Source organism: Vulpes vulpes, chromosome 10, assembly GCF_048418805.1.
Source record: "Vulpes vulpes isolate BD-2025 chromosome 10, VulVul3, whole genome shotgun sequence".
Taxonomy (NCBI): Eukaryota; Metazoa; Chordata; class Mammalia; order Carnivora; family Canidae; genus Vulpes; species Vulpes vulpes.
In genome coordinates this window covers 8,361,736-8,383,929 of record NC_132789.1, presented here as the reverse complement: position 1 = coordinate 8,383,929, position 22,194 = coordinate 8,361,736, and the positions used below count along the sequence as shown (strand labels likewise).

The 22,194-nt window shown below is 40.7% G+C and overlaps 1 protein-coding gene across 9 annotated transcripts in view; it reads left to right on the top strand.

Annotated features, from left to right (window-relative positions):
- Window positions 1–333: 333 nt before the first annotated feature.
- ANAPC7 (anaphase promoting complex subunit 7) overlaps window positions 334–22,194 on the top strand; it is a 41,736-nt gene continuing 19,875 nt past the window's right edge. For 2 of the 9 annotated variants that reach the window (XR_011994639.1, XM_072722812.1), the window contains exons 1-10: window positions 353–559; window positions 5,206–5,392; window positions 8,784–8,903; window positions 12,265–12,376; window positions 12,797–12,950; window positions 13,689–13,831; window positions 15,663–15,780; window positions 16,304–16,500; window positions 19,373–19,597; window positions 20,679–20,829. Coding sequence is in view for 8 of the 9 variants with exons in the window: in XM_072722812.1 (XP_072578913.1) it covers window positions 360–559; window positions 5,206–5,392; window positions 8,784–8,903; window positions 12,265–12,376; window positions 12,797–12,950; window positions 13,689–13,831; window positions 15,663–15,780; window positions 16,304–16,500; window positions 19,373–19,597; window positions 20,679–20,829 (1,607 nt within the window). In the remaining variant the exon portion in view is untranslated. Of the gene's footprint in view, window positions 560–5,180; window positions 5,393–8,783; window positions 8,904–10,435; window positions 10,476–12,264; window positions 12,377–12,796; window positions 12,951–13,688; window positions 13,832–15,662; window positions 15,781–16,303; window positions 16,501–19,372; window positions 19,598–20,678; window positions 20,830–22,194 lie in introns of all 9 variants that reach the window. The other 7 variants (XM_072722816.1, XM_072722814.1, XM_072722817.1 and 4 more) reach the window with 6 other exon arrangements.

The following is a 22,194-nucleotide window of genomic DNA, read 5'->3' as shown; positions in this document are numbered from 1 at the left end:
CCTGGCTAAAAAATTTAACTCCTGCTGTTGGAGATTCCCTCAACTTTATTATTTATAAGTGTCCATCCTTTTTTATTCATTTTTGAGACACAAATTTCTCTCCCGAGTTATCTTATTTCAATTGAGCATGTATTCATACTGAAGTGCCTTTTGTAAGCCCTCAATAAATTTTGCAGGCTAGAATGATGACGTAACTTGTTCAAACAAAGTAAACCAAAATCAACCTCAAAACCAAATCATTCCTCTTCATAAGGGTGCCTGGGGAAGGAACAGTTTTGTTCGTTTTTTTTTTTTTTTTTTTTGCGCAGGCACTTCAGTAGTTGCCTATCTTCCTGGGGGCGGTGCCACTTGTGGACCCCATGGGCCCCGGTGAGACCGCCATTTTGGAGTCTTCCCTAAGGAGCTTCTACCGGCTTTTCGCGCCGCTGCCGCCGCTGCCCGCGGCTGTGCCGGGCAGGATGAATGTGATAGACCACGTGCGAGACATGGCGGCCGCGGGGCTGCACTCTAACGTGCGGCTCCTCAGCAGCTTGTTACTTACAATGAGTAATAACAACCCGTGAGTTGAGGCGGGGAGCGGCCTGGGGCTGAGGAGAAGGCGGCGCCGGTTTGGGAGCGGGAGTTGCGGGGGCCTGGGAACTGGCGGGAAGGAGCGAGCGCGGGCCTCAGCGGAGGTGAGGGGCCAGCGACCGCATCGTCGGGCGGAGCCCATCTAGGAACACAAAGTGGAGTTGACTCGATCTCTGCGCTGTACCAGACGCTGGGATGAGCTCCCTGAGGGAGATGTGGCGAGCGGCTGCTTCGAGAAATGGAAGGCGGAGGCCCTGAGGGCGAGCCTGGCTGGGGTTTCCCGAAAGTTGGGAGCGGAGGGTTTCCCGAGGCACCTGTCGCGGGTCACAGCGACTGTCACTTCGCTGGGCTGACTCCTCCCTTCCCGGCTCTCTTCCCAGCTCTTTCCCATTTTCTCGCTCGCCGCAGCTCCAACAGGCCTGGTCTTACACCTTCGTCCCCCATCCGAGATGGATTTTTTTTCCCCTTGAGTGTGTCAGAAAGATCCACGTTCTGGCCTCTAAAACGGGAGACTCCTCTGATGAGTGGAAGTGGCGCCCTTGTAAGGACACGCAGTGCCTCTTTCTGGTTTTCAGAGTCGTTTCTTGAGTCGTTGGACGGATAACAGCACCAGGGCCGTTTCCATCCTTGAGTGCGCGTTGCTCCCCCGCTTGCATTCATCCACTGTACTTATATTAAAATTGCTTCCCGTGGCCTCCGAGGCCAAACATTTTTCTCATCTCATGCCCTCGGCTCACTGTACTTCAGCCTTGCAGGCAGTTTTTTCTGTTACTTGAACCCACCAGGCTCCTCCTTAACTCAGGGGTTTGCATTTGCTGTTTCACTTGGAGCCCTCAGGTCAGAGATCTGTATCCTCCATCAGGTTTCAGCTCACATCTCCCCTCCTGGGGAACAGCTTCTGTAACCGTCAGAATTGTCCCATACCCTCACTATTCTATCCCTTTGCCCTGTTTTACATTCTGCATCACTCTTTTTAAATTGAGATATAATTGACGTATCTCAGGTGTGCAACATAAAGACTTGATAATTGTATCCTTATATTGTGAAATGATCACCACAATAAGTCTAGTTAACATCCATCACCACACGGTTAATTTTTTTTTTTCCCTTGTGGTGAGAAGTTTTAAAGACTTTATTTTCCTTTATTTATTTGAGAGAGACAGCGCAGGGGAGGAGCAAAGGGGGAGAGAGACACGCAGAAGCTGCACTGAACACAGTCCACCTGCGTGGCAATCTCACGCAGAGTCCACCTGCATGCCAATCTCACAACCCCCGAGATCATGACCAGAGTGGAAATCCACAGACTGATGTCCATCCAACTTAGCCAGCCACCCATGTGCCCCAGAACTTTTTTAAGATCAGTATTCTGCATCACTTAACACCTAAGGAGGTCAGCACAGTGCCTGTGTGCAGTGAGCACTCATGTGTTTATTGAATGTGCTAAGGAAGTATGTACAACCTTAAGGAGGTAAAACTGCCCAAATTCACACATTTGGTAATTGGGGGAGCTACCATGTCTAGGCTTCAGTCCTCTGACTAAAATTTTCAGACTGATCTACCACAGTCTGCTCCTTCTAAGTGGCATAATCGAATTTTCTACTCAGGGTGGACCCATTTGCATTTGGCCTACTCTAGAAACTGTCTAAGTCAGAAAGGAAAAGTCCCTTAAGTGCCTGTAATGTAGTTGCTGGTCTCTTTTCTTTCCATTAGTGTGCTTCTGGACCTCACTACGTGAGAACCATCATTTCACCACCATCCACTTAGTGTTGACAGTGAGGAGCCCTGGTTTCTTTCAGCCTTCTGTGTTTATTCTGGAGCCTTTCAGTTGGTTTTCAGTGATTGGCCAAGGCACACTTTCCATCATTGGGAATTTATGCACCAGTTAGTCATTATTCTTGGTTCTTGAGGATGTTACAGGATAGTTTGAAGCAGTTTAATCCTCTGACTCAGCTTAGCCCATATGTCTTTCTGTTAGGTTAAACTGACAGTTTCTTAGCTTCAGGGAGGTCAGCTTAAATCCTGACCTTTACCATGTTTTTTTTTTTTTTTTTTAAGATTTTATTTATTTATTCATGAGATACAGACAGGCAGAGACACAGGCAGAGGGAGAAGCAGGCTCTGTGCAGGGAGCCTGATGTGGGACTCCATCCTAGGACTGCGGGATCACGCCCGAGCTGAAGGCAGACACTCACTTGCTGAGCCACCCAGGCGTCCCTTTACCATGTATTATTAAATGTTCTTACTGAATTGACACCATACATGGTAAGAAAAATTAAAACAGTATGGAAGAGTTATGCACATAAGTGTTGTCCGTGAGTGTTGAACCTCACCCCACCATTTCCATTTTCCAGAGGCTAAAATCATTAACAGTTCCTCATGCATCATTCCAAAGATAATTTATGGCTGCATAAGTAGGTATGTGTTACAATATATAAATATCTGAATGCTTCCTAGGAGTGTAGTAGTATTTTCTACCAAACCTTATTTCTCAGTAAATACAAAGAATCTCAGTTGGTAGAGATCTTAGTTATCTGGACTATATCTTTAGTCCTTGAATTTTCTTTGTAATTTTATACTTTATATTTAATGTTCAGACTAGCTATCTTTTTTAAGATTTAAGAATAAGATAAAACTGACATACTATTAAAGAATACATTTCTGTGGTTTTGAGCATCTTCACAGACTTGTACAACCATCACCACTTTCTATTCCAAACATTTTCATTATCCCCAAAAGAAACCCCATATCTATTAGTAAGCACCCTTAATACCATTTCCTCCAGCCCCTGGCAACACTAATCTCTGGTACCTATTCATGAGTATCCTTCATTTGTTGACAGATTAACTGTTTACAGATTTGACTGCTTTTATTTTAAGTGGCTAAAGCTTTGACCTGTAAATTTGACATGTAAATTCCTCTTAATTTGGCAGGAGTCCGGGCAGGGGTGAGTGTGTGTGTGTGTGAAATTGAAGATTAAAAATAGATGAGTTTCCTATTAAGAATGGTGGCCAGGGCAGCCCTGGTGGCTCAGTGGTTTAGCACCGCCTTTGGCCCAGGGCCTGATCCTGGAGACCCGAGTTCCACATCCGGCTCCTGGCATGGGGCCTGCTTCTCCCTCTGCCTGTCTATCTCTCCCCCCGCCGCCCCGAATAAATAAATAAAAAATCTTAAAAAAAAAAAAAAAGAATGGTGGCCAGCTTGTAGCAGTTACAGTGCTTGCGAACAAAGTTCAATGTCAGTGAAAAAGTTTTTAAAAAATACTGATTCATTTGCACTGACCTTAAACCCCTGAGACTCAGGGAAGTAAAAATTCTTCTAGTGTGGGGATCCCTGGGTGGCTCAGCAGTTTAGCGCCTGCCTTTGGCCCAGGGTGCGATCCTGGAGTCCCGGGATCGAGCCTGCTTCTCCCTCCTCTGTGTCTCTCCCCCTCCCTCCCTCCCTCCCTCTCCCCCTCTCTCTCTCTCTCTCTCTCTCTCTCTCACTCATAAATAAATAAATAAATCTTTAAAAAAATAAAAAAAATTCTTCTAGTGTTAGTAAAGTTTACTTTTGTATGTAGAATTTAAAAAAAAAAGGCGGGGGGGGGGGCAGCCCGGTGGCTCAGTGGTTTGGCACCACCTTTGGTCCAGGGGTGGATCCCAGAGATGGGGGATCGAGTCCCACGTCGGGCTCCCTGCGTGGAGTCTGCTTCTCCCTCTGCCTGTGTGTGTCTCTGTCTCTGTCTCTCTCTCTCTCTCTGTGTCTCTCATGAATAAATAAATAAAATCTTAAAAAAAGAAAAAACTTCCCTCAAATAAGGCTAATCCTCTTTCTATCCCACTCTGATCCCATTGGCTTATCCTATTCCCATACTTCAGCAGTTTTTAAATATTCCCATCTTCAGTATTTGAAGTATTCAGTTGCTTTGAAACCTCTTTTTGTTCAGCACTTTTCTAAAAGTGTTTCATAGTGGTGAGGTTTCATTTTTCCAGATTCTTCAACCCTTCTTTGGTAGTATTGGTTAAGTCATTGTGTTTCTGTCCTTTGTCTATATTATGGTAAAAATTGGTGTTAATAAAAGAAAGTATGGATACATATCAAACTATTAAATTAAGAGGGCTTGTGGGGGTTACGTAGGTGGCTCAGCTCAGTTGGTTAAGTGTCCAACTCTGGATTTCAGCTCAGGTTGTGATCTCATGATTGTGAGATTGAGCCCTGCACCAGGATTAAGATTCTCTCCTCTCTTTTTCCCCCCACCGATCCTACTTGAGCTCTTGCTTTCGCTCTCTCTCAAAAAAAAAAAAAAAAAAAAAAAAAATAAGACGGTTTAGACTGAAGAAGGGGAGGGGAAGATGTAGAACATTTTTCTTTGTATATCTGTATATTGTTGAATTTGATTTAGAAGTATCATTGCATTTATAGTAAATAAAGGAGAAAGCATATAAAAACAGCAATTTAAAGCAGTTGCCTGGAAGTGTTGACCATATTAACATAGAATACAATTCTCATGCCTCTCATTTTAGGGACTAGGTATGATGACATTTGTAAACTCATTACACAAGACTTTATGCTAAGCTTATGTGGTTACTAAGGAGGATGTTCTATCTAACATTTCAAAATAACCCATGTAGGGGGTATATTTTCTTTGTTTTCTAGTGAGTTATTCTCCCCATCTCAGAAGTACCAGCTTTTGGTGTATCATGCAGATTCTCTCTTTCATGATAAGGAATATCGGAATGCTGTGAGTAAGTATACCATGGCTTTACAGCAGAAGAAAGCCCTAAGTAAAACTTCAAAAGTGAGACCTTCAACTGGTAATTCTGCATCTACTCCACAAAGTCAGGTAAATGGAGTTGGAAGTGTTACTTATTTATTTGTTTTTTTGAGAATGAGAGACTAGAAGAATTTATAAGACTGCTGATTAGATGTAGAAGATGGAAAAATAAAAAGTAATTTTAAAAGGGAGCTGAATGGGCAGCCCGGGTGGCTCAGTGGTTTAGCGCTGCCTTCAGCCCAGGCCCTGATCCTGGAGACCTGGGATCGAGTCCCACATCGGGCTCCCTGTATGGAGCCTTCTTCTCCCTCTGCCTGTGTCTCTGCCTCTCTCTGTGTCTCTCATGAATAAATAAATTAAATCTTTTTTTTAAAAAATGTAACTCAGTTATAAGGATTTTGGGTACCTAGGGAACTTTATGGGAAATAAGAATTCTTGCAGTTTCAGTAGCTTGATAATTAAGTAAATGAAGGACAAAATTGTAATTTCGCAGCATCCTCCAATTTGACAGTCCTCCACTTGCTATAAATTAACCCTAATAGACTTACAGAAGGTTTGCAGGGTATATAACATAACTAAGGCTGCTTATTGCAGCAGTTTGTAATGGTAAGAAACTAGAAACTTAAGTGTTCCATCAGTAGGATCTAGTTAAATTAGAACATAGCCATAAAAGGAAATGTGATGAAACCATTACTGAGATGAAAAATGAGAGAGGGTTGCACATGCTGATTCAGAAAGAACTATATATATTAGTAAGGAAAATAAGATTTGAAGACATATTTCAATGCTTTCTGTTTAAAGGAGATAGTTTATAGATATATAAATATATCCTGGTATATGCCTAACATACACATATGGGTAATATGCATGAAATATTTTTCATTTTCATTAAAAATATTTAAAATGCATGAAATATTGTGTGTTAGAAGGAAAGCAATTTATTTTTTTTAAGATTTATTTATTCACTCACTCACTCACTCACTCACTCACTCATTCATTCATGAGAGAGAGGCAGGCAGAGACACAAGCAGACTCCATGCAGGGAGTCTGACGTGGGACTTGATCCTGAAACTCCAGGATCACACCCTGGGCCAAAGGCAGGCGCTTAACCGCGGAGCCACTGAGGGATCCCCAAAGGAAATCAATTTAACAGTGGAAAGCTTTAGGAAGAGGGAAACTTCTCACCTTGCAGTTTGAACCTCTCTTTAAGTTTAAACTGTGTGCATGGGGTAGCCCTGGTGGCGCAGCGGTTTAGTGCCCCCTGCAGCCCAGGGTGTGATCCCGGAGACCCGGGATCGAGTCCCACGTCAGGCTCCCTGCATGGAGCCTGCTTCTCCTTCTGACTATCTCTGCCTCTCTCTCTGTCTTTCATGAGTAAATAAATAATGCCCTGTTTTCTGATACTGAATGGAAGTCATGTATATTATCCATGTAGAGTCATTCATAGAAGTAGATAACTTTTTGAGTAGTCAGTATGTCAAGCACCGTGCTAAACCTTTTAATTAAATACATGTAATCTTTTTGTTTTTTTTAATTTAAAAAAAAATTATTTATTTATGATAGTCACAGAGAGAGGGAGAGAGAGAGGAAGAGACACAGGCAGAGGGAGAAGCAGGCTCCATGCACCGGGAGCCCGATGTGGAATTCGATCCCGGGTCTCCAGGATTGCGCCCTGGGCCAAAGGCAGGTGCCAAACCGCTGCGCCACCCAGGGATCCCAAATACATGTAATCTTTAAGGAATTTTTTTTGACCTTTACATTTAAAAAATTTTTTTATTTTAAGTGTTTGTTTAATTCCAGTTAGTTACCATATAGTATCATGTTAGTTTCAGGTATACAATATAGTAATTCATCACTTGTGTACTCCATAAGACTCATTGCCTATTTAACCCACCTTCTCACCTCCCTCCCCTCTGGTAGTTATCAGTTTGTTCTCTATAATTAATCTTTAAGGAATCTAAAAAAAAAATTAATATACAATGTCGTAAAATTAACAATCCAGTAGGTTTTAGAATGTTCACAAAATTGTGCAACTATCACTACCATTTAAGTACGTTTTTATCACCTTAGAAAATTCTGAGGCTTTTATCTCCTCAGCATCTGGAAATTACTGTCCCTCTGTCTCTATGGACTTGCCTGTTCTGGACATTTCATTGGAATGGAATCATACAATATGTGACCTTTTGTGTCTGTGTTCTTTTACTTTATTTTTTAAGATTTTATTTATTTATGAGAGAGAGAGAGAGAGAGAGGCAGAGACATAGGCAGAGAGAGAAGCAGGCTCTCTGGAGGGAGCCCAATGTGATCCCAGGACTCCAGGATCACGCCCTGGGCCAAAGGCAGATACTCCACCACTGAGCCACCCAGGTGTCCCTGTCTTCTTTTACTTTAGCATAATGTTTCAAGTTTGATTCATGCTATAGTATGAATCAGTTCTTTGTTTCCTTTTTATTGCCAAATAATATTCCATGTATGGCAGTGCCCAGGTGGCTAAGTCGGTTAAGCATCTGCCATGGCTTGGGTTATGATTTCAGGGTCCTGTGATCAAGCCCCTCCCCCCCATCAGCAGGGGAGTCTGCTTCTTTTTTTTTTTTATTTTAAATATTTTATTTATTTATTTATTTATTTATTTATTTATTCATAGAGACGCAGAGAGAGAGAGGGGCAGAGACACAGGCAGAGGGAGAAGCAGGCCCCACGCAGAGAGCCCCATGCGGGACTTGATCCAGGGTCTCCAGGATCATGCCCCTGGCTGCAGGTGGTGCTAAACTGCTGTGCCACCAGGGCTGCCCTGCTTCTCCCTTTAACTCTGCCTTTCCTCCCCACTCATGCTGGCTCTCTCAGATAAATAAGTCTTTTAAAAGTATTCCACTGTATGGATATGCTATATTTTATGTATTCATTAGTTGACAGTGCTTCCACTTTTTGTCTATCAATGTTGGTGTGAACATTTGTGTGCAGGTAATTTTGTTTGTTTTGTTTTTAAGTAGGCTCCATGCTGGGCATGGAGGCTAACACAGGGCTTAAACTCATGACCCTGAGAGCAAGACCCGTACTGAAATCAAGAGTCAGACACTTAGCCAACTGAGCCACCCAGGCACCTGAACATTTGTGTGTAGGTTTTGTATGGACATAGTTTTTCAGTTTTCTTTCTTTCTCAAAGATCTTATTTATTTGACAGAGCAAGCGAACGAACATGAGCCAGGGGGTGGAGCAAGGAGAGGAGAAGCAGGTTCCCTACTAAGCAGGGAGTCTGAAGTGGGACTCCATCCCAGGGCCTGGGTTCATGACCTGAGCTGAAGGCAAACGCCTAACTGCCACCCAGGTGCCTGGTTTTCACTTCCCTTGGCTGTATGTACAGGAGCAGAATTGCTGGGTCATATGCTAACTTTATAACATTTTAAAGAACTGCCATACTGTTGAAGTAGTATTTTGAAGAGATGTCTTCATTGCCTCTTAGTGTCTTCCATCTGAGATTGAAGTGAAATACAAAATGGCTGAGTGTTATACAATGCTAAAACAAGATAAAGATGCCATTGCTATTCTTGATGGGATCCCTTCAAGACAGAGAACTCCCAAAGTAAGTTGCATTAACAATTTGTTACATAATATTCTATCTGGTCCTTCCAACCTACTTCCTCCATGTTTTCTCCATGCCTTAGGGAGTCCATCTGAACATTTTACTCTTGACTCACTTTGTTCCCTGTTAATGGAGTGGATGAGATTCAGAGAAATAAGAAGAATTACTTTCTTATGAAACCCTGAAAATTCAACTGATGAAAATGGTAGCTGGAGAATACAAGTGCTATTCTTTGGTATTTCTTACCTTAGGAAATAATAATTTGCAAATGCTTCTAGGTAGCAATAGTACTTTTTTTAGAACCTCATGTTTTGCATTCTGTAGGTATCCCCATTTAATAATGTGAATGAGTTTATTAATCCCTTTGTTTTAAATATCCAAGGTTACAAGATGTTTATATACTTATTTGTATATAGAATATATAGTTGTGTTTGATTTGGCAGTATAATCTATAGAAGACCTTCAGCTAAAATCAAGAGATCTGGTATCTTGTCTGAGTTTAGGGCATATAAGCTGTGAATTGTGTAGTGTGAACTTGGGCAAGTTACCAATCTGAACTTTACTTTTTTTTAATTTGTAAAATGAGGTTAATAATACTTTGCTGACTTTTGGAAAAATAAAGTTTATATATGAAAGAATACTTTTTAAAATATCATTCCTTAAGGAGTATTATATTGGGTATCTTTGATTACAGTTTGTTTTGAAGTCCAGTTTAGAAGAACCATGAGAATCCTTGCTCTTAGTATTGAATTTACATCAGTAGTTAATATTCTAACATATGCTTTCATGTTACCTGTCTTCCTCACTTCATTGAAGAACTGTTCTGTGCAACTTATGCTTAACAATGATGAGTAATTTTATATGTAAGATATCTGTATACATCCTCCTGCCATAAGGAATCTAAGCAGTGATATACTAGGTTTTTTTCACCTAAGTGTTGCTGAGTTTTAAAAGTAACCAATCAAACTTGATGAAAATGTGTTTAAGCATCTGTTTATATTGAGGATTTATTTACTATTTTCTGAGTTTTCTAAAAACTAAGCTATTTCCTCAGTTTATTTTATGCTGTTAAAAACATTTGGAAGCATATTATAGACTAACTTGTCTCATAATAAGTTTGGCTGCTATATACTAAATTGTTTTCTAATACTGTATGAAAGTCTTAGCCCAAGTACATTTCTTTTTTTTTTTTTGCATATGTGAAGAGTGTCTTCCTTTTGGAAGATGCCATTTTGATTATAAACTTTGAATGATACCTTTTCCTTCTCTTATTGGAAATATACCACAATTTACTCAATAACTTGAGGGTTGGGGACATTTTTTGAAAATGAGTAATAGCAAATAAGCTCAACCTTGTGATATCCAACACTTTGGGGTTTAAAGCCATCATTTTAAGAGAGACTAGAGTATTCCACATTTGTCAGGAGTACATATCCTTCATTCTATAGAGCTGTTGTAGCCAGGAACAAACAAAGATGTGTGCCTCAAACATAAACCTATAATATTTACAGTTTTTCTTTCTTGTCCGTTAGGGAGTTAACTGGCTTCTCAGTCTGTGTAATGGACAAGGAAGTGAGTCAAAATACGTCTAAATGAACGTCTGTTAATGTATGGTAAACACCACCACACATTTCTTCACATTTTAAAGGAAAATTCCAGTGTGAGATTATTATAACTTGGTAAATCTTCAACTTTTAAGAGTAAACATATTGACATACAATTTCTCACTCAGTTTCAAGAGAAAGATGACTGCTTGTGTTTATAACTGGTAGAGTGTGGCCTTGTGATGTTCCCAAGTAAGGATCTGTTTTAAAATAATTGACTTTCTGATAGGTAATACTCAAAACTCATTTGTTCGAAGTGACAGGTGGTTAAAGGGAATTTTAATATTTGTTGAGACAGATGGTCAGTCATAGTTTGTTAAAAACAAGCAGTCAAGAAAGGATCTTAAATTTAACCTTTTATTCTTTTTAAGTGTTGACATTAATACTGGAGTTTTCCTTTAAGTATTTTCTTTTGCATTTTCAACATAGCCTAAAATGGAAAAGCTGAGGCCAAATAAAGTTTTATTTCTAGTATTTCATTATTTCATTACTTGAATCATCAGTATGGATTAATGCCATACAGATTGTTTTATATACGTAAGTCATAATGGAACAGATGTTCTTCATCTTCAGAGCCACTCGAGTAAATATCTGGCATACGAGGCTACAAATAACTGCAGAGATTGGGGATTGGCTTTTTTGTGTGTGTTCTCACATTGACTGCTTCCTTAGGCAAACACTGCTCTGTTCAAGATCTATTAATTTTAAATTGTAATGTTCCTTTTTTCTCTCTGTACTATTAAGAAGATCATTTATTTTTCCCTGTAACTTCTACGTTCTTTGGAACTTTTAGGTTTTCTCAAATTATCCTTGTTGCGTTTTTAGAAAGGGTTATTTTAAAAGAGCTCTACTGAGTCACATACTTGAATTGTGCTAAAAATGCATTTATTGGATTTAAATGATGTAGCTGATCTCTGGATCATTGTACCTCTAGAGGTCAGTTAGGGTTGATTTTTGTAGCATTACTTTGATATGTCCATGCTTTCAGAGTTAGAAAGGGTAGAGTTTAGCTGCTAGAATAATTGTCAGAGAAAAGCCAAGTATTTAACTCTTTGTTGTTTCTTTTTTGGGGGAAATTTATCTGATTTTTCTTAACAAACAATGTTAAGAATTCCTCATTTTCTTATGTCTTGATATTAATTGCATTTAAAATATGTCAACTTGAGCACTTCTAGGGTAGTTCATCTTCTGTCTTAAGAGCAAGAAAAAATGAAGGTAATTAGAATTCTGTAACATTTCTTTTTCCTTTTTTTTTTTTTTTTTTTTAAGATTTTATTTATTTATTCATGAGAGACTCACACAGAGAGAGAGGCAGACACAGGCAGAGGGAGAAGCAGGCTCCATGCAGGGAGCCTAGTGCGGGACTCAATCCCGGGACTCCAGGATTACGCCCTGGGCCGAAGGCAGGTGCTAAACTGCTAAGCCACCCAGGGATCCCCTGTAACATTTCTTAAATATTATTCCCATTTCCAAAGGCAGCATCTTTGGTACAGATAGTATGGGGCCTTTTGGTTGGGTAAGTGAGAGGAATTTGACTTTCCTCTTAGAGATGGGAGGACATAGGAAAAGCGAAGGAAGTAATTTCCTGTTTGGTTTGAAGAATGGGATTGGTCTTTATTTTCACATGGCTGTGGGTAGAGTTTCCAGTAAAAAGTAGAAGCGTAGCTGGTAATAAAAAATCAGGACTTAATTGGTGGTGAGATATTTTCTTTGCAATATACACTTATCTTACTGTCTTTTGTTTTTGTTTATTACAGATAAACATGATGCTGGCAAACCTGTACAAGAAGGCTGGTCAGGAGCGCCCTTCAGTCACCAGCTATAAGGAAGTGCTGAGGCAGTGCCCGTTGGCCCTCGATGCCATACTAGGTGCAGATCATTCTTAGCCTGTGTCTATGCATTGTTACTTTCTGAGGTGATAGTTGCACTCTTAACTTTACATTAGAATTTGTACATGCCAGGGCACCTGGCTGGCTCAGTCAGAAGAGCTTGCGACTCTTGATCTCACAGCATGAGTTCAAGCCCTTGTTAGGTGTAGAGATTACCAAAAATAAAGTTTAAAAAAAAAAAAATTGCCAGTGCCTAACTTCCAGAGATTCAGTAAATTACTGTTTTGTATTTTTAACAGATCAAGAAATGTTAAACTATGGTTGTTTTGTCATCCGCATCTTGCTTAGAATAGGGATAGAATTATCTTGTAGCCAAAGGGAAGTGTAGCCTATTGCTTCTTGAATTGTGGAAGAGGGATGCTATGCCTCACCTCATTTTTCTTGTTTTCTGTTGGATTAGGTTTGCTTTCCCTTTCTGTAAAAGGTGCGGAGGTGGCATCGATGACAATGAACGTGATCCAGACTGTGCCTAACTTGGATTGGCTCTCTGTGTGGATCAAAGCATATGCTTTTGTGCACACTGGTGACAACTCGAGAGCAATCAATACTATCTGGTGAGAGCCAAAAAAGTTAATTTAGTGTCCTTGAGGCCCTTTGTATGGAGGTCTGATGTATCTAAATTGGCAAAATAGAAATATGAGATGTTTATCTCTCGGCCTGTTGTCCTCAGGCTTGCTTTTTAGTCTCTTAATGTACCTAGCGATACTAAGGGTAATAATCTCTGCTGTGAGGACCTGTTAAATGTAAACTTTGACTAAGTTCAGCTCTGTATTTGCAAAAGTGATAACCCTTGCAAAGCAGGCTGCCTTAGTTGTCATGCTTGAACCTGGAAGAGCATCTTTTTGAATGTCCCAGAAGCATAGATTGCAGCATCTGACCTGGGTTGGCTCTTTAGAACTGGGATTTTCTTTTCTAGTCAGGTAAAGTCCAAGGATAAGGGACTGAGTTTTGTGTTCTGTAAAATCATTTGGTTGAGTAATAAGTAGCAGTCACTTTTGAATGACATTACATTTAGCACCATGTTGTCCTCTGAAAACCTGCAACCAGAAAGTTCTTTCTGGGTAATGACAGAGATTTCTGCTTCATTCTGTATATTGGCTTTGTTATTCTCTGTAACTTTCTTTAAATCATAAGCTCAGAAAAAGAAAAGCTAGTCTATACAGTTTATTTGAAAAGTTTTTTATTATGAAAAATGTTGTATATACACAAAATAGTGGTTATATACGTGTCATTGAGATTATGAAATTAAGAGGATTCATAATACATGTTAAACAATGTTTAATATTTTGAAGTTCACTAGAGAAAAAGTCCTTATTGCGAGATAACGTGGACCTGTTGGGAAGCTTAGCAGATCTGTACTTTAGAGCTGGAGACAATAAAAACTCTGTCCTCAAGTTTGAACAGGCACAGATGTTGGATCCTTATCTGATAAAAGGTAAGTAATTTTTGAGGCATGGTGGAAGTGGCTGTAGTGGGGAGGATCAGAAAAGAAAGGGAGAGGGGATCCCTGGGTGGCTCAGCAGTTTGGCGCCTGCCTTTGGCCCAGGGCACGATCCTGGAGTCCCGGGATCGAGTCCCGCGTCGGACTCCCGGCATGGAGCCTGCCTCTCCCTCCTCCTGTGTTTCTGCCTCTCTCTCTCTCTCTCTCTCTCTCTGTCTATCATAAATAAATCTTTAAAAAAAAAAAGAAAAGAAAGGGAGACAATATAGCATAATATTCTAATACCATTTTTCATAGAACTATTGTGAAACTTATTTCAGTAGCATTTACTTTTTTTTAAGTCCTAATACATGCCTCTTAACACTTGAGTAATTCCATTTTAAGCAGTTGTTTTTGCTTGAATTCAAGTGTCATCTCCAAGCAGATCATTATTTGGCTCTTTTTCTTTTGGGAGGAGTGATAGCCCTTCCTTATGATTTATTTATGGTGTGCCTGACAGAATTTGGATGGCATCCCCAAAACCATAATATCCTATTAGGGGATTTAGTTTTATTGTGACCTTAGTATACTTAAAAGCGAGTAAGTGAACAGGCATTAAGAGAGGACTGAGGTGATTAAAGGAAGTAATTAGGAATTAACAACAACACAAAATCCTTGATCTCAGAGATTGTAACTGAAGAGGTGAGCCATAGGGACTTCCAAAGGATGAGTATCCAGTGACTGGCAGTGAGTGTGGGAAGGTATTGATAGGCTGAAATCTGCTTATAAAGTACCAAAAGAAGCCATGAGAAAAATATGGCCTGTTGACAGTTTTTAGTCCTGTAGACTCTTAAGGCTACAGAGCAGGGAGATGAGAAAACAGATGCAGAAAGATGAAATTGTTTGCTCAACGTCTCCCTCCTGTCCAGTGCTTATTTCTCTCAGTTGCCTGTGCCCATGATGAAAATGCTGTATTAGAAATACTAGTCTGGCAGTAGTTAGCAGCTTGGAGTTGAAAGCTCAGGCCGAGTTTAGGGGCCAGCAGAGTATTGCAGTAATCTTGGCAAGAGAGACATTTTCCTGGGAGTCTGAAGGGATAACAAGGAATGAGGGAGATGGTGGTAAGAGATGGGTGACAGCAAGCAGGGACCCTTTTATAGAACACAAGAAAGAATAAGCAGAGTAAGGGTGATCTTAAATCCGCTAGGCCAGAAAGAACTAGATGCTTTTTCTGGAATAGGCTACTTTTTCTGAGACTAACTGCATATTAAGTATGCACTCTTGAAGAAAAGAACATATTTGCTGCCTTTTTTGGGCCTTTTCTGGTTATGAGTTAGGATAACTGCACATCATGTCACAGGTTATAAGGACAAACAGTTCCTAAAGATAATTGGCTTTCAAAATTGTGAGTTGTAGGTTCTTCTACTCTTTTGCTTTTTAAACTTTTTGGATGTTTTGTCTTTTTAATGGTCTTTTTTTTTTTTTTTTAAGATTTATTTATTTGGGAAAGAGATCAAGTGCTAGCAAGCCAGCATGGAGGTGGGGCAGAGGGTGAGGGAGATTCTCAGGCAGACTCCCCTCCCCGTTGGGTACAGAGCATAATGTGGGGCTTGATCTCATGACCTGAGACAAAATCAAGAGTCAGATGCCCAACCAACTGAGCTGTCCAGGTCCTCCTTTAATAACCCTATTGTATGAAAGTGTGAATGCTGGTGGGAGGAGCTCATGATTGTGGAAAGGGCCCAGACCATGCTGGAACTGAGGCTTGAGTGGGGGCTCTGATGAAGGCTCTTGCTCTTTTAATAAAGGACACCTGCTGCTTTTTAAAAATCCTCTTCCTTTCCAGGAATGGATGTATATGGCTACCTCCTGGCAAGAGAAGGGCGGCTAGAGGATGTGGAGAATCTTGGCTGCCGCCTTTTCAATATTTCTGATCAGCATGCAGAACCCTGGGTGGTCTCTGGGTATGTTTATGCGTTCTCTTTTCTCTCCAGTTTTCAGTACGTTCTTTGGGAAATTGATAGCATATAGTTTGAAAACACAGATTTAAAAGATAATCAGACTTAGATTCAGATCAAGGTCTTTGACTTTGGACACATTAGTTACCTTTCTTAGTCTCTTTTCTCAGATTTTCATGGAGTAGATATCAGTTGAGATAGTGCATCGTGCTCAGCACTGGAAGCCATCATTGAAGGCCAGAAACTGCTGCTTTGTTATTTATCATGGCTTTGCAAATTCTCTGAATATCTCTCACATGTAACATATCCAGATACCAGATTTTTTTCCCCTTCCATATCAAATTTCCCCTTAAAAATACTTAGATTTTTCTGCTTTTGCGACTTGTGCCCCTCCCCATACCCCGCTAATATCTCAAGTTAAAGCTATAAGTGTGGTTTGTAATAAGAATCATATAGAGGGCCTTCTCTTTGGTTTTGAATGAAGTTTCTTTATTTTCTTTCAGGTAATGTTTCTTTTTTTTTCCTCCAGGTGTCATAGTTTTTATAGCAAACGCTACTCCCGGGCCCTGTATTTAGGAGCCAAGGCCATTCAGCTGAACAGTAACAGTGTTCAAGCCTTGCTACTTAAGGGAGCAGCACTTAGAAACATGGGCAGAGTCCAAGAAGCAATAATCCACTTTCGGGAGGCTATACGGCTTGCACCTTGTCGTTTAGATTGCTATGAAGGTAAGATGAAAAATAGAGATGAATAGTATGAATCTATAGGTATGTAGCATTAACACTCAGATGGAAGGTTTTAGTTTTTTTGAGAGAGAGCACATGTGCTCATGGGCGGGGAGGGAGGACAGAGAGGGAGAGGGAGAAATCTTAGGTAGACTCCACACACAGTACAAGGTTTGATCTCATGACTCTGAGGTTATGACCTGAGCCTAAATCAAGAGTTGGATGCTTAACTGACTGAGCCACCCAGGTGCCCTCAGATGGAAGGTTTTGTTAGGCCAGCAGTTCCCAAACTCTGTTGTATGTTATAGTCGTCTGGGAGTACTTTTAAAAATCCTGATGCCGGTTCATTCCAGTATTGTGTAAATCAGAATATTGCAGTTGGGAGATAGGCACCAGTATTTTTTGAAGAGACCGGGTAATGCTAATGTGTGGACAAGTTTGGGAATTGCTGCATTAGGCATTTAAAAATCACTTAAGGCTTTCCTGGATCTTCAGAATATATTTTTTTCATTCTCTTTTCCTGGCTTTTGGTGAGGGAGTAATTGGTAGGGTTTTTTTGTCCTGTTTTAGTTCTCAAACATGGCCCACTCCTTAATGTGAATCTGTGCTGGCACTCTGCTGGATTGCTTGCTTATGTCTTTCTTCTTTTTAGCAGTTGTTTTACCTCGGGCTAGAAATACTACTCTTAGGGTAACTTCATATCCATATGACAGTATTGATTGTGGGAACTAGTCAGTTCATTTTGACCTCCTGAGTGGGCATGATCAGGGTCAAACTTTGTTTTGTTAAGTACTATTTTAAGTTCCTGTGAACTGACCCTAGGAGTTCAAAGGAGCTGTGCCAGCTTCAGCAACATTTGGTGACTCAGTCACAGAAGTTAAAATAGATCTTATAAGATGCAGTTCCTCCAAAGCGTATTTTTATAAGAATTTAAAAATAAACTCATGAGTCTAGGAGTGACTTGCTCTTAACAGGAAGAGGAGTTCAGATTTGAGAAAATTTGGAAGTGAGGGTAAAGAACAAATCTTAGATAGAGAACTATGCATATTGTAGATTTCGTAAAGCCGAAGGCAGACACTTAACCAACTGAGCCACCCAGGCGCCCTCCAGATTAAATTTTTGATCCTGAAGCATAACTTCTTAGCCTCTCAGCTGCTTTTATCATGGTGTTCCTTTCTGGTGCATGCCTGTTTCACAAGAGCCCAGGAATGCAGTTGACTAATGACTCTACAGTGCTTAGACAGAGGATGGTTAGAGGCATTGGGGTGGAGGACTTTCCCCAGCCCAGTGAGGCTTCATGGGCTGCCTGCACTCAAGCTACCATTTGGAGTTTTGAATCAGGGTAACTGTGCTCTCTGGTGCTTCTTGTAACCTTCAGCTGAGCTTCTTTATTGGTGGAGGCACTGGATTAGTGAAGAGCATTCTTTCCATTGCCTTTGAACTTCCAGCGAGGGCTTTAGCAGGGAAATAAAACTGCTCAATAAGTAGTTGCAAACAACCATATTCTGAGTCCAGCATATTGGCCTAAAGAGTTAGGGAATTTCTAGTTAAGTAACCATTGTTATGTGCACATATATTATAAACGCTGCTGAGGTGGAGGAGTACGCAGAGAAAATCTGCCAGGGTTGTGTGGGTTTGGGGTTTAAGCTGTTTTTCTGTTTTGATGAGAGCTTTGTGTCAAAAAGCACTTCCTCTGTTCTCAAGTTCTTGGCAAGAAGAATTGAGAGTTGACTGAAATGTCCCCAGAGGACATCTTGTTGTGGGTATGATAAGAGGCAGGAGCTGCCAGTCTTTATGTACTTATTAGTGCATCTGGTGGAGCATTTTCCATCTAGGTTAGGGAAACATCAGCAAATGTCTTTTGAGATAACTTTTTATTTTTTATTTTTTAAAGATTTTATTTATTTATTCATAGAGACAGAGAGAGAGAGAGGCAGAGGCACAGGCAGAGGGAGAAGCAGGCACCATACAGAGAACCCGACGTGGGACTCGATCCGGGGTCTCCAGGATCATGCCCTGGGCTGCAGGCAGCGCTAAACCGCTGCGCCACCGGGGCTGCCCGAGATAACTTTTATGGTTTTTTATTTTTATTTTTTTTTATTTTATTTGTGATAGTCACAGAGAGAGAGAGAGAGAGAGAGAGAGGCAGAGACATAGGCAGAGGGAGAAGCAGGCTCCATTCACCGGGAGCCCAATGTGGGACTCGATCCCGGGTCTCCAGGATTGCGCCCTGAGCCAAAGGCAGGCGCCAAACCGCTGCGCCACCCAGGGATCCCCAACTTTTATGTTTAAAATGAAAAGTTGTCATTTCACCTTAGGTTGCTCCCTAGGTCCATTAGTAGAAACTACACTAACCTAGTAGTTTTGTAGAACTGGACATTCACTTGGAGTTGTAGGAGCTCTCCCACGCAGCTCCCAAATGTGCAGAAAAGCTGCACATATCTTTAGTTCTAGGACTAAATGGGACTGAACACAACCGGAAATTAAAGGGGACTGAACACAACCAGAAATTAGTTTGTTAGGAGGCAGTGGAACTTTGTTTTGTTAATATCTCTATCTCAAGGAATGATTAGGGTCATCTTTGTTGCTCTAACATCCACCCTGAGCTGCCTACTTGCTTCATTTTACTTATGCATGTTTGTTTCCTTTGCTAACTAAAGGTGCCTTTGCAGCACATGCAGCCTTTTTCACATCCCTGAAGTGCTCTGGGGAAGAGCATTTCTTACTCCATCAACATGCTCTCCAGTCTAATATCAGTTTTCCCCTGGCCTGCCCTTTCTCTGAAGCTTTGAAGGTTTGCAGTTTGGAAGGCTGTCAGGGTGGAAGCATTGCTTAGAATGGTAATGTGGTTGAACTTTCTGTTCTATTTTTTCAGGTCTCATTGAATGTTACTTAGCTTCAAACAGTATTCGTGAAGCAATGGTAATGGCTAACAACGTTTACAAAACTCTAGGAGCAAATGCACAGACCCTTACCCTTTTAGCCACTGTTTGTCTTGAAGACCCAGTGACACAGGAAAAAGCCAAAACTTTATTAGATAAAGCCCTGACCCAAAGGCCGGATTACATTAAGGCTGTGGTGAAAAAAGCAGAACTACTTAGTAAGTGTATCTTATTTACTTCCCTTTTTTGTTAATTGTATAAAACCTGGTGTCATTTGGATTTCCTCGTCCTAGCTGGTTATAGATGACCAGGCATGTGTGTGCCTTTTACAGTAGGTTTGAGCCCATGTGAATTGGTTTATATTTAGCACAACCAATTGTAGCTATCTTAGACTGACTTGGATTGGCACTACTTTTTGAGTGGTTCAAACCAGCTATACTTGGTTGGTACCTGTTTAGCTCACTTTCATCTGTTTTGGTTGTCCTGTACTAGTTTGGCCTGAATAGAACTAGTTTTAGCCGGCTAGAACTGTTGTTTTTCAGTCCATCTGAATCTGCTTATGATTTTCCTTTTAGCTTTGGTGTTTTTAGTCCTGATTCATGATGAAGTCCTGGGCTTGGGCTAGTTTGGAAAATAAAATGCATTTTGGCTTTTTATTTGAACTTAGGTTAAGAGTATATTTTAAAAAATCAGAACTCAAGCTGCACATTTCTTTTCTTTTTTGTTTTTTTAAGATTGTAATTATGGGCAGCCTGGGTGGCTCAGCGGTTTAGCGCCGCCTTCAGCCCAGGCCTGATCCTGGAGACCCGGGATCGAGTCCCATGTCGGGCTCCCTGAATGGAGCCTGCTTCTTCCTCTGCCTGTGTTTCTGCCTGTGTGTGTGTGTGTGTGTGTGTGTGTGTGTGTGTGTGTGTGTGTGTCTCATGAATAAATAAAATCTTAATAAAAGATTGTATTTATTAGAGAGAAGCAGGGGGAGAGGGAGAGGGAAAAGCAGGCTCCCTGCTGAGCAGGGAGCCCAATGTGGGGCCCGATCCCAGACTGGGATCATGACCTAATGCGAAGGAAGACGCTTAACCATCTGAGCCACCTAAACACCACTCAAGCTGAACATTTCTTAATGGAATAGGAATTCATAGGAGCTTATTCTTATTTCTTGCCATACCACTGTTCTCTTAAGGACATCTACAAAGAGATTATTAGATTGTGAGTGTTGTGGTTTTGTGTATATGATTTGGGATGGGAGTGTATTTTCAAAGTGTTGTGTAAGAAGGAAAATGAGGATCTTTTTCTTTGCAGGCAGAGAGCAGAAATACGAAGATGGAATTGCTTTGCTGAGGAACGCACTAGCTAATCAGAGTGACTGTGTCCTGCATCGGATCCTAGGAGATTTCCTTGTAGCTGTCAATGAGTATCAGGAGGCAATGGACCAATATAGTATAGCACTAAGGTAGGCACTTAGCCTCCCATGGGGGGGGAAGGTCAATGAGGGGAAGACGAGGCAGGGAACTGTGTAACAGGAGTTCTGGAAACATACATGTTTGTGCCCATGATTGAAAAGAGTAATTATAGTAATGATTAGAAGAGTTATTTGTGAGCTCATATCTTAAAGAAATTTCATAAAGTATAAGTAACATTAAAAAACTGTTTCACTCATAACCAGCCCATATCACTATATCATCTGTTCTCATTTGTGTAGATCATATTCCTAGTCTTGCCCACACATAAACATATTTTTATAGGGTATATGTAGTATATATTTTCTATTCTGCTTTTTCAAATCAAAGTATTGTAAGTACTTTCCCATGTTTCTACCTACTGTAGTAAAGAACCTAAGCTCTGAAGTTTGAATATTACTTTCACCTGTTATCTCGGGCAAGTTACTAACAAGTTTCCATGTCTATATCTACCTTAATAGGTATTGAATGATTCAATGAGGATTAAATTATTATTCCGTGTAAAGCTCTTAGTGGTGTGCCTGGTACATAGTAAATACTAAATAAATAGTGACATTCTTACTGTTTAATATAGAAGTGATTTCTTTGAGGGTTGTCTGTGTGTCTGGAAGGTTACGGTGAAGGCCTGTCTCTAATTGAGTCTGTTTGCATCCATTTACTTATTCAGCAGTTGAGCATCTGGCATCTCAGTAACCACTGCGTATGCTGTGATTCCGGAAGCTCTCAGTCTCAGGCATGTAGACTGATCGATGATGCCACATAATAATAAATACTTTCATAGCAGTCTCTAGAAAGCAAAGTGGGAGTCCCAAGGGTGGGGAGCCCTGGGTGTGGGTGAGAGCCGTATGGAGGGTTTCAGAGAAGAGATTACGAATCAATCTGCAGTTGTGTAAGTAGGAACAGGACCCGTTAGAGGTTAAATTTGCTAGAGATTGGACACCTCCTGGCCTTGATAATAATTACAGGGGCAGGAGGAAGAATTGCTTAGAAGCCAAGCTAAATGTTCTCGAGCCTCTGAACTTTGGGGTTTGGGGCATGTATTAGGACTCTCTTAGGTGCTAAACTTGAATGCCTGGGTAGGGGTAGCTTTGGGTCCTGGAGTCTAACCTAGTAGTTGACAAATGTGTTCCATGGTAAGCATGATAATTTTGTTGACTACTGAAATGCTGATATGGTTAATTATATCATAAAAACATGAATCAACTTCACTCACAGAAAAATATTTTTTTGTAACTTTGTAGCTTAAAAATCCGATGCTGTTAAATTACATTTGAATTTGTCTATTAATGGTTGTTTGCTGGTTTTTCATTTGTGTTACCTAGTATCTTCTTCTAGCAGAATGCTGGGGTAATAAGTTT